Genomic DNA, 12,862 nt, shown 5'->3' with positions numbered 1-12,862 from the left:
TAGCCCGAAAGATTTCGCAACCCGAAAAAGCCATAGCCGCTAGCGCTGGAAGCCGTGATTTCGTGCGAAAAAGCGCCAAAAAGCACCAAAAATTTTTTCGTAAGCCGGAAAAAAAAACGTAACCCGGAACAGTTTTTTCCTATCTAATTTTTTCGTATCCCGGAAATTTCGTAACGCGGTGATTTCGTATCCCGGGGTACCACTGTATTTTAATTTTTCCCTTGGAAGTCCTCATAAATTAGAAAAGCTCTACATCAGATCAGTTTGTTTCCAGGCGTTGTGTAAAACTGAAGATGCTGAGATGTCCTAGAGTCCCCTTCCACTGCCTTGCCTGAGCTGCATGTTCCAGCCTGTACCTCCCTGAGGCCCTACTGGGAAGCTGAGGTGCAATATCCAGAGAAGTGACAGCATCCAAACTGGCAGGCTGTGTCGTATTTCCACTGGGTCAGCAGTGGCAGCACAGAGGGGACAAATTAAATTCAGTTAAAGGAAAGCTCGTAAAGGCCCTGGCAGTTTGCATGAGCACTGGTTAAGAGGACTTACATAATTCCCTTAGAAATCCCTTTGGCCTTACATCCAAGCACTCTCACTCTCACTCTCCCCTCTGTGCTCATATTCATTTATCTGTTCATTTGTCATTGGCTCATTGTAACTGCCTTTGACCCTCCTGAAAACCATGCATCTAATTTTCAAGCCCTCCAACAACATGCAGCGACTCTCTCCTTTGGATTTTGAACATCATGGAGGTGACCTTTTAGCAAGAGACTCACTTATATAGCAAACTAGCTGGGAAGGTTTTACACTACAAGGGCTTTTGCGCCTACAAAAGGAAAGGAACAAGAGTTTGTTATCCTTGAGAAGGGATTAAAAGTGGACCATTTTAATGCCCTGGTGTGACTTGATGTATTCAAAATGCTGATGTATCTGTGTACATGTGTGTATACATAATATTTCTTAGCTGCTAAAAATGAAAACTGGGAAAACTGATATTGACAAAGTTTTGGTTACCAGGCTGACCAACTACTTGTTTGGCAAGTTAAGTATTGTGCTATACCAGACACCATAGTATCACTTTAAGTATGTGTGTAGTGGTAGGGGAAAGCACAAGACTAATAGGGAGGTCATAATTAAGTTTGCCTGTTTGTAGGCATGCTTTCATATCATTCATCTAGTGTTTCTCTTAAGACTGCTTCTCATTACTCATAGGAAGATTCAATGGCAGTAGTAGTCTCAGTATTTCTTAGTGTGTGTGCCTTATTAATCAGTACTTTTGATAATTTTTGAGTGGCCTTTAACATTTCTGAGAGCCATGTGCTATGGAACTGGAGAATACATTGCATGTACTTTGAGATTTGTGCTGAATGAAATCATAGAAAATTATGACACAAATTGTTTAATTTATACTCCACCTTTCTCTTGAAATGCGATACATGGGGGTGAATAGGTTCTTAGTTTTTAATGACCATTGCACAGATTACTCTTGTAGCAATCAGGAGGCAGGTAACTGACTCTTCCTATTGACCTTCTGCAGAAATAGCCACATAGTTTATTATCAAAATAGATATTCAGCCAATTCAGAGGAGCTTAGGTTATTACTGCAGTAAGGGTGTGAAAAACTGAATCTGCAGTGGGTAAGCACATATGGAAAAGCATATGCTGGCACTTCTCTTTGGTATCTGACAATATTTTCTGTCATTATTAAATCTAGTCATTCAATTTGGCATTGGAGATGGTGCTGAAGCTCAGAGACAGAACAAACGGTTTGCATGTAGATAATCCCTGGTTCATTACCCAGCATTTCAGGGCCTGGATAAGGCTAGGAAATAATAATGCCTGAAAGCCTAAGGGGTACTATAAGTCCATAGTTGACAATATAGGGTCAGATGGGCTAATGGCTTGATTCAATATAAAATTCCAATGGGCTATCTATAAGCAGGCTTCCTCTCATATAGCTTGTGTGGATGTGCATCCTTGCATGCATTTCCATGTTCATTCAAAACCCAATGAACTGGCTGGGTGTTATTTTTGGCCAGACCCTACCCTGGTCAGTCTGTGTCAGCAGTGAAGATGAAAGTGAAAATTTAAGTGACTTGTTCACCATGTGTAATGGCTAGGATGGTATTTTTCACCATCACCATGATACAGTGGTACCCCGGGTTACGAAATTAATTCGTTCCGCGGTTAATTTCGTAACCCGAAATACCTTCGTAAGCCGAATTGCCATAGGCGCTAATGGAAAAATAGCTCTCTGCTGCCCTCCGGTGGCGGAAAATAGCGCCGCGGTTTTTTCGTAACCCGAAGAAACCTTCGTAAGCCGAAGCAATAAATCCCTATGGGATTTTTTCGTATCCCGAAAAATTCGTAACCCGGCGCATTCGTATCCCGGGGTACCACTGTATTTGGATATCTGTCCCTGATAGGGTTGCCATGTTGAAGAGACAGCTCCTGTATCTCTAACAGTTGTGTAGAAGAGGTAATTTCAGCAGGTGTTGCTTGTCACACAACTAGGTAACAGGCAATATCTGCTGAAACTCCTCTCTCCTATGCAACCGTTAATGATACAGAAACAATCTCCAGGTTTAAAAAACAAAACAAAACTCTGGCACCCACATTCCCTGCTTGTTTGTAAGTTGCAAACGTAGGTCAAGGTTGGGTTGGAACTATATTTTCAGTAATAGACATGGTCTAGGAATTGGAGGTTAAGTAAAATGGTGTATGGGTGCTGGATTTGCAATGGAAGAGCAAAAGGTAAAAGTGGCATGTCTTCCTCTTCGTTCCTTCTTTCCCGGCTTTCCCCTTCACCCCCCAACTTCTGCAACTCTTTTCTCCTAACTTATATTTTAAGTATATCTTCTCTAAGTCCACACCTGGGCCAGATAAGTCAATGGCACCCCCCCCACACACACACACAGATCCAAGCTACCTTGGGTAGCAGCTAATCTATTTTGCAGCGCCAGAGGTATGGGCCCTAACCCTTACAAAAAAATAAACAACAATTTGCTGTTGTTTCATGTCACCGAAGAACTCCTGCCTGAGGTAGCCACTTCACTCTCCATAACAATAAAGTTACTCTTGCCTAAGTCATAGAATCATAGAAGAGACCACAAGGGCCATTCAGTCCAACCCCCTGCTTGGGTTTAGCTGTGGAAGGGTGCTTCAGGGGGAAAGTGGTTGGTGGGGAAAGGGTCACTCACATGCTAGTGCATCTCTTGAAATCCTGTCTTTACCACATTCTAGTTTTTACATAATGTAACACTCCTACAGTATAAGTAATCTGGAAAGCTGAATATTGGTGATGTTTCAAAGACAGTTTCTCACATGTTACAGAATACTAGGGTGCCCACAAATATCAGGTGCTGTAGGCTGTATTTCAGAGGAAAGAATTGGCAAATCTCTTCTGCCTAAGAAAACCTTATGAAATTCATGGGGTCCCCATAAGTCCACAGGTGACTTGAAGACACAGAGAGAGAGAGAGAGAAGCAAGAAAGAAGAGGAAGGGGACAATGAAGAGCCTTTCTGAGGTCAAGAGAAAGTCCTTGCTGGACAAAGTAGATAATACTAACTTAAACAGACCAATGGTTTGACAGTATCAAACAACTTTATATGTTTGTATAATATGTAAGACTCCTGTACCTTCTTATACACACACACACACCAAGTATTTATGGTAATACATTATGGTATTTATGTATGGTAATACTTTGTATTGCAGGCAAGAGTATACCAGATAAGAGCTTATATAAAATCCATCCTTGTATCAAAACATTGTATGTAACAACACAATAATCGCTCAAGATAGAATGCCATTCCAAAGACCAATATGGGATTGTGGGGACTTCATTGTATCTTTGTTTTGATTGACATATTGGCATATGCTGTAAATAGAAACCAATAACAAATAAAGTTAACTTCATATAGTGTCTGACACACCAATTTCTCCATAAGTGCAAGTGAAGGAAAGGATTCCTGTACCCTTTGCTAGTTTTGTAGCGGGTGCAATTGTCTTACCACCCCAGCTGAACAATTGCTAAAAAAATTTAGTTTTGGCCGCCAAAGAAAAGGGGCAAGCAAAGTGACCAGATAAGGACAACACAGCAAATCTAAGGATTTTAGTCGTGAACAGTTTTCAGTGTGTCACTCTCTCCATACTAGACATGGTGGAGCTTATGGAAAATTTCCTTGGGTAGGCAAAATTCTTATTTGATGACCAAGGCAGGGTTTGAGTCCTAGCTTTGTCATGAAACCCACAAGGTACCAAATCATACTCTCTCAGCCTCAGGGGAAGGCAGTGTTAACCCCTCTCTCAACCAAACCTTTTCAAGAAAACCCCATGACAGGTTTGCCTCAAAAAGGTAAAGGTAGTCCCTTGACATGAATGTCTAGTCATAACCAACCATAGGGGGCAGTACTCATCTCCGTTTCTAAGCTGAAGAACCAGCATTGTCCAAAGATTGCTCTGGTGGTCATGTGGCCAGCATGACTGCACCAAATGCTGTTACCGTCCCACTGAGAAGTGGTACCTATCTATCTACTTGCATTTGCATGCTTTTGAACTGCTAGGTTGGCAGGAACTGGGACTGGGGATGGGAGCCTTCCCCATCATGCAGCACTTGGGCCTCGGACTACCAACCTTCTGATCTTCTATGTGCATTAGGGTTGCCATAATTCGAAAATGAAGGCACACAGCAGCAAAGCCTAGGGTGACCAGATGTCTTCCTTTTCCAGTCCATGTCCTCCATTTCCACCTTCTGTCCAGGAGGGATCAGGAAATTCCTTCCATTTTGAGCCTGACTAAGACGCACAAATGTACATGTATAGGAGTGTCACTCTTTTTGCTTTTATTTGGTCAGCTCCTCCATTATTATTTTTCTTCAGCGCCCTACATTTTGTGGTACCTTTTCCTCCTTTGCAGAAAGGGCATCTGATCACCCTGGACCAAAAGTCTCATTTTGCCCCTGTCCTTGGTGTCCCCCTCTCCCCTTCAAGCCACTTTCTCCTTCCCCAAGTGGGATCCCCCCCCTTCTCCTTCATGTTCCACTGGCTCCTTGGTGCCCAGATCGCCCTCTCTGTCCCTGAAGGGGTTAAGTGTGCTTCTTTTCAGAAACCCTGAACGGACCATTGAGCCAGGAATGCCCAATCTGAGGAGGGCTTGGGGTGGCCGGGGGAGGGGAGAGGCTGCCTTGTCCTGCTTTCACTCCCGATGCCTCCTCCTCCTCCTCCTCCTCCTCTTCCTCCCAGCGCCTTTCAGGAGGAGTTGTTTGATTTGGCTTCAGAGAGAGAGAGAGAGGAGTTTGCATCTCATCCGCCTGCCTATCTGCCTGTGTAGCAGAGGAAAGCTCCAGGTCCCTCCGATCCTCACCATGAGAGAGCCAAGGCTTCCCCCAGCTGGGGGGGCAGGCTCTCTGGTTGCCGGACTGCTGGGTGCTGGAGTGGCAAGGTGCCCGAGATGATGGGCTCCTAACCTGCCCCGGCTGCTCCTTGGCAGGTGCTTGGCAGCCCAGGAAGATGAGTGTGATGCTGTGGCGCTGGGAACAGAATAACCTGACGATGAAGTTGGTAAGGAGTCCTTTCCCCTGGCTCCCTGATCGCAGGATTGGGCTGGGATGAGCTTTATATTGCATTTGGTTGCGTTGCTGTTTTCTTCATCAGGCAGAAGTGGTTCAGAAAAGTGGGATCAAAGGCCAGTGGCTCGTCACTCCCTTTCCTCCATTGTGTGTGTGTGTGTGTGTGTGTGTGTGTGTGTTTTATAATGTTGTGATCCTTCCCAGTTTAAGCTCCCTTCAAAGCCCAACGAGCCCTGGCTTGGGCTTACTTAGTTCTCCCTCCCCTGCCTGCTTTCTTCCCCCCCACTGTGCCCTTGCCCCAGCCCCAATGGGGAGTCCTGCCCAGGCACAAGCAGGCCGGCTGCTGGCCTTGCTGCTGGATGGTTGGACTTCCCTCTTCAGCTCCTCTGGGGAGCTGAAAAGCAACCACCGCTCCTTGTTTGTAAAGGGGAAAGTCTGTGGGTTTCCCATTTCTCCTAGCACAAATGAGATCAGGAAAACCACACATCTGCCTGTCTTTTCACATTATGCTCCGTGCCAAGATTGAAGCTGTGGGTTAGAAAACTTAGAGAGTCTGCATATTCACGGCTTTTGGAAATCTGACTTCCAAACCTGAGTTTGGAAGAGTGTTATTCTTTATCCTTCTATTGGATTATTTTAAACAATGGAAATTGCACTCCTGTGCACATTTGCCTTTAAATATGTTTCCTATGAAGTTGAGAATTCAATACCAAGGGTTGGTTCCAAGTGTCAAGGGGCCCTAAACTCGTAAGCCTAGGAAATTGCTACAGGACTCAAAAAAGAGCATCATCACTCTTTATAATAATTGAAATCTGGAACTGTACGGCTGTCATTCAAAATTGCCTCCTTAAAAAAATTAAATGTTTTCCTTTCGGAGGACTGTTCGGACAGACATAATCAGTTTGTGGATGATACTGCTGGATATGAAAGCTCTCCTGTGTTGGGAGATCAAGACAGTTTCCGATTTGGCATGCATGACTACCTCTTAGAAAATTGAATTTTTGAGTTGGCAGGAAGGGGTGCATGTTAAGCGTGGGAGCTGCCCAAGCATGGCGTGAGTTGCTGCCAGGCACACTGAGATGAGGAGAAGTAACTGTTATTCCAGCAATCTGCTGCTTAAAAAAAAATCCTCTGGAAATCAGGAAACAGAGAGAATGGGCTCTGCAGGTGTATAAAAAGCCTGTTCTACACACACAAACAGCTGAGCCACTTTTGAATGGGCCTCCCAAACAAAGATGAATTTTCATTTAATGTGTGGGAGGAACTGAGCTAATAAAGAGAAGGGGTAACAAGCTTTGAAAATGTGAGTGGATATCAGAGGTTTTTTGACTCATGGTGGTGGTGTTTGAATAGTTGAGAGCAGTAAAACAAAAATTTGAGATCACATTTCATAAGGTCAGGGAGGTAACACAGAGATCTAGGAAAAAACCTCTCCCTAACAGATTTGGATTTATGATATTACCAATAAGAATGCTATATGCAGTTGACAATGGAGTGCAGCTCATTGAGTTCATTGAGCATGTATAAGGTTACACTGGAACTGATCAGAAGCAAATTATAGGAAGCTTTATAATTTCCTTCCTTACAATGGTGTCTCCTTCATATTTACTAGATCTGTACTATCTCAGGGAATTGAGTGATTCCCTTCAACTTGGTGGTGTTCCCTTATAGATGTTTTCCCATTTGGTTGTTTTTTCAGTGTCAAACCTACCAAGAAGTGTATTTGGGCCTCCAGGCTGTGTACATATTACCCATGAATGTTAAATATATCTAAGAGGGATGGATTGCCCCTAGCCTTTGTGTGGCATTAGGAGAACCAAAAAGGTACAATGGGCTCCACTCTGGGTCTTAGTGATAAACAGATGCAATTAATACTGTTTAATATTTATTGAATTCAACAAAGTGCTTAGCTGTGACAATAAATACTGCAGCCAGGCCAAGAGGCCTGGGGGCCTAGCAAGAGAAGGGGGAGTACCTGGTAAAAGACCTGTGCAAAGCCTAGGTTCCATATTCCTCGGGGATAATGGGAATTGTTGTCTCACAATGTCTGAAGCTGCAAGTTCATCATCCCTGTCCTATTCAAAATAACTCATATTTTCCTCTATCAGGATTCCTGTCTCAAAGCTAATGTGAAGTTTGAGACACATTCAAAAAAAGTCATCCAATAATATTATTTGTTGCTTCTTGTAGAGGTTAGGAAATGCATACATGGGAGTAGCTGGTAAAGTAGATATAGAGTAGCTCTATATCAACTTTCTTCTGATAGGGTTGCTTTAGGGTTGCCATAAATTGGAAATAACTTGAAATCAAACAACAGCAACAAAGATGAACTAGAAAGGAGTGATCTTAAGTGTCTCCTTCTAATAATTTTCCCTTTTTCATGATGAGACTCCTTTATTGATGAGAGACTCCATTTGACATTGTGTAACATTCAGTTTGGCCCAGTAACTAGAATATTCATGTGATGAACATTGCATGCCATCATAACAGCTAAACCAATAAGCACAAATAGTAACCTGTAAGTCAGTTGTCATCTTCTATGCAGCTGCCCCTGCTACATATAAAAGTAGTTCCACTTCATGGATATATAGTGGGTCCTTGTCATCCACTGGGGTTTGGTTCCAGGATCCCTCATGGATAACAAAATCTGTGGATGATCCAAGTCCCATTAAATATAATGGCATAGCAAAATTGAGTCCTTTATATAAAATGGAAAAATCAAGGTTTGCTATTTGGAATTTATACTTTTTAAAAAATATATTTTCAAGCTGTGGATACTTGAATCCACGGATAAAAAATCCATGGATAAGGAGGGCCAACTGTAATAGTATTCAGAGGTTTCTTGTGTTTCAGTGGTTTTAGTCACTTGTGCCTTGTGTTAGGGACTGTTCTGCCTAGTTCCCACAGTTTTATTGGCCTCTGAGAGAACACGTTGCCCTCCACAGGTTGTTTTTTTATGTTGACCATTGTTCTGTATGTTGTAAACACCTTTCTCTCACTTTATTAGACATACTCAAGAACCCAGAAGTGCATAGACATTCTTTTATTTGCAGTGTATTGCACCTGGTTCTCACATCATGACCTTCTGCAGGGATGATTTACTATTTCTAGTATTTCAGTGGTTGTCCTTGGCTGGAGTCCTCAGGGAATTTGCCCTCCTATTTTCTGCTCCCCCTCCTCTTATTTTGGTAGCTAATTACTGTTAAAGTTGGGAAAGTTTCTCTCTCTCTATTTCTCTCATCATAGATGTTATGTATACTTTAACTGGAACAGAACTTTGGAGTTATTGCATCTACCTAGGTTTTAACAATCAATTAACAAAAAAATGGTTGGTTTAACATGCTGTGTTGTTTCTCATGTTCATTCAAACTCCAAAATTCTGTTAGGATGCATGGTTAAGAGCCATGATCTTAACAAATGTTCAACACAATGTCTGCAGGATATGGCAGGCAACCGTGCAGGGAACAGGAGATATTTTTTCCTCCCTACACACCCTAAACAGTGTGTTTCAGCACACCTGAAAGGAGGCAACATTGCTTTTGGTTCCATTTTGCATGTTTGGGGGGAGTTTGGGGGGGTTAGGGGAACCAAACCATTGATTTTTAGGTGGTTTTTGGTTTTTTTCGGTGGTTGGGGGGGGGCAAAAAAAATCACCAGAAAATCAGCTGAAAACAATTAAGTGTCTAGGGGCTTCTGGGGGTACCAACAGCCATACCTAGAGGTTCCAAGGGCCACATGTGACCCATCAGCTGCACTTTGCTCACCTCTGCTATAAGGTATTGTAAACAATGCTGTTGCAGGTTTGCCACTGCATTAACTGGGTCTGAATTGCAGATTTGTCTGTTCCTAGAACAGGCACATGGAGCTGAAGCTACAATGTGCATACTGCAGCATTTCATGTTACAAATGTCTGACAAATGAGGTTATCATATGGGATGGACAGTGTCATTCTGCCATCCTTAAACTGGAGTAATTGCGTAATCGGGGTTCGAAGATTATCACACCCCCGTGTGCTTCTGTCATCCATCTCCCATGGGTAAAACGAGCCATCCCCATGCACTTCTCCCATGTGTAAAGTGTTATGGAGCCATCATTTGGTATTAATGGGAGTTCCCGCTAATACCAAATGATGGCTCCATGACACTTTACCTACAGGAGAAAGACAACAGAAGCAAGTGGGTGTATGATCCTCGATCGTGCAATTAGCCCAGTTTAAGGACAGGAGAAGGGTGGCAGTAGGACGCTGTCCCTCCCATGTTATAATCTCCAATGTCCAGTATCCTGATATGAAGGTTAGTATCAGATGGTCCATGAACCCAAAGGAAGTAAAGTAAAGGCTGCAATTCAAAATTTGAAGTTCTTTATTCTGGACCAGACCTTAGGGTCACCATAAGTCGGAAACAACTTTAAGGCACCACACACACAAGCCATACACTCTCAGCCTCAGAGGATGATAATGGAAATTCCCCTCTGACAAAGCTTGTCAAGAAAACTCCATGATAGGGTTACCTTAGGGTCACTAGAAACAGCTTGAAGGCATCACACAGACAAGTCATGCTCTCTCAGTATCAAAGGATGGCAATGAAATCCCCTTCTAATGAAACTGCCAAGAAAACTCCATGACAGTTTCATCTTTGGGTCACCATAAGTCGGAAATGACTTGAAGGAGCACAACAACAACAGATGCTGACATGATGATGATGATGATGATGATGATGATGATGATGATGATGTAATTATTTCTTACCTGTGGATCAAGGTAGATACACCCCTAGTCAGGATTAACATGATTTAGGCACAGAATAACCAGGCACCTGCCTTTTCCAGGACATGTCCTACACTTCATTTCCCTGTCCTCCATTTTGAGCACAACTAAGAAGCACAAATTTACATTAGTGACTTTAGTTTTATTGTGTAATGCCTACAATTTCTCTTCAATGCCTTGTCTTCCAGGGTGAGGACATCTGGTCACCCTGTACAGTCGGCCCTCAGTAGCTGTGGGGGATCCATTCTGGATTCCCTCTGAGGATACCAAAATCTGCAGATGCTCAAGTCCAATTGGTTTCAATTGTTGTGCAGCCATGCACCACACTACCATTGGGGACAGTGGAACTTTTTTTCACTGCCCCCCAAAGTTAGCCTCCCTGCTCTCATCATGGTGGGTGGCAGGGGGCTGCCTCTTTCTCCTCCTCCTCTTTCCTCCTACCACCTCCAATTCCGCTCTTCTTCCTCCCTCTCTTCTTCCCTCCTCCTCCTCTGCCACCCCTTCCTTCTTGAACCACAGGGCTTCTTACCTGCCTCCCTGCCAAGGGCTCATAAAGCACAAAAAAGTAAACCTGGGGCCTGCTGGGCTGCCTCCATCCTGCCTCTTCCACATTCTCATCAGCCACTGTTTGGAGAGACCCATCAATCACCTGGGAAGGAGGACTTCCATGTGCCACCTGTTGCATGCATTTGGACTAGATGTCCCATCTACCCCAGACAGCATGGCCAACGGAAGATATTATTGGAGTTGTAGTACAGAGCATCCGGACAGCAGGTTGGAGGAGACTGCTCTAAGCAGTGGTAAAGGATAAGAGCATGTCTTTCTGTCTGTTGCTACTTTGCCCTGGAATCAGAATTAGAAATGTTTGTGTGTCCTAAAAAACAACAACCCAAGAACATCTTTGTGGTCCCCCACATTGCCAGTGTGGCATAGTGGTTTGAGTGTTGGACTATGATTCTGGAGACCAGGGTTCAGTTTCCAGCTTGAAATCCACTGGGTGACCTTGGGCATGTCACATGCTCTCAGCCTCCAGGGAAGGCAATGGTAAACATCCTTTGAACAAATATTGCCAAGAAAACCCCATGATAAGTTCACCTTAGGGCCATAACTCTAAAATGACTTGAAGACACACAGCAACAACAAACTCCACATTGCAAATGTCACAAATTAAAGTAGGTTGTTTGTTCCAGAGGTTCTTCACAATACATTGAAAGATCACCCATGGCAACTTATTCCAGTGCCCCATTCTTGATGTGCTGCATACAGTATTTCATTTCAAGGAGGGGAACATGTCTCGGTCATGTAGAAAATCTTTACATTAGCTCAGCCCAAACATACTGGTGAGAGATTTGGCTACAGTATGTGTCATGAGCAAGGAAGAGTGGGACGAGCTAACAGAACCTGATGATTCCATATGAATTTTTCAACACATTGGAGGAGGGTCTGCCAAATAGTTTGGACTTGAGTCACATATGGCTTTATAGGTTGTAACCAGCACTTTGAATTGTACCTGGAAACAAACTGGCAGCCGATGGAGCTATTTCAACAGGAGCATTGGCCTGTTACAGACTGCCAAAATAAAGCTGCTTCGGGTCTCTTTGGACGTATGCTATTTAAATGATGCATGGGTCCCATGAGTCCGGAGGTCGCGCCAAAGCCACACTCCATTCCTAAGCACTGGAGTGCAGCTTTGGTGCAGCTTCCGAATTCTTAGAGTGCATGCATCATTTAAACAGCATACCTCCAAAGAGACCCGAAGCAGCTTTATTTTGGCAGTCTGTAACAGGCCATTGTATAGTCTCTGTAACCTGTCCCACTTAACAATCTGGCTGCAGCTCTTCGGACCAGCTGCAGTTTCTGAACACTCTCCAAAGGCTGCCCCAACTAGAGTGCAATACAGTAGTCATGATACACAACATGTTACGTGATAGCCATGTATAATGTCCAATGGATGTTTTTTTTGTTTGTTTTTTCCATATGCTGCATCACCTCAAAATCAGACTCTAGTGGCTGCCAGGGTTTTCTCCTTATTTAGCACCTTTGCTAGAGGTAAATCCCTGAGAAAAGATAGTTATTATCATTGTTCCAAAGTGATACAAAGTAGTTATGTGCCACTACCACTATAGCTGCCTTTCATAAAATAACTATTTTTCTTATTAGTTCTCAAAACCAACTGAAAGACTGTCCCACTGCATATACGACACATTATAGTTCCATTTATTTAAAGCATATATGTCCTCCTTTTCATGCTCTTACATTTCTTGTCATTAATGACATTGACTAACATGCTGGCTAGTATGTGAAGATGGCTTGCTGGCTAGTTTATCAGTTTTGTCTCTGCAATATCTTCTCACATGTTAATATCCTATTGGAAATCTGTCTCTTAAAATGGGTACTTAAAACAAATATTAAACAATTAAATACAGAAGTGATTAAAATCAATTTCACTATAACTGTGGTTCCTTTGAAACATAACTACAATTTGTGCTATCATAGGCTATCAATTTACATGTAAGAAGATAAGTCTTTCACC

At 43.1% G+C, this 12,862-nt stretch overlaps 1 protein-coding gene across 11 annotated transcripts in view; it reads left to right on the top strand.

Annotated features, from left to right (window-relative positions):
* NAV2 (neuron navigator 2) overlaps positions 1–12,862 on the top strand; it is a 783,367-nt gene that overhangs the window by 463,023 nt on the left and 307,482 nt on the right. Inside the window, exon 1 of one of the 11 annotated variants that reach the window (XM_042439013.1) lies at positions 5,264–5,556. The exons of the other annotated variants lie outside the window; for them this stretch is intronic. Coding sequence (XP_042294947.1) covers positions 5,506–5,556 — 51 coding nt within the window. The 5' untranslated portion in view covers positions 5,264–5,505. Of the gene's footprint in view, positions 1–5,263; positions 5,557–12,862 lie in introns of those variants that run through there. 11 annotated transcript variants of the gene reach the window in all.

This window comes from Sceloporus undulatus, chromosome 1, assembly GCF_019175285.1.
Source record: "Sceloporus undulatus isolate JIND9_A2432 ecotype Alabama chromosome 1, SceUnd_v1.1, whole genome shotgun sequence".
NCBI classification, from domain to species: domain Eukaryota; kingdom Metazoa; phylum Chordata; class Lepidosauria; order Squamata; family Phrynosomatidae; genus Sceloporus; species Sceloporus undulatus.
This window is presented reverse-complemented; position numbering and strand designations above follow the sequence as displayed.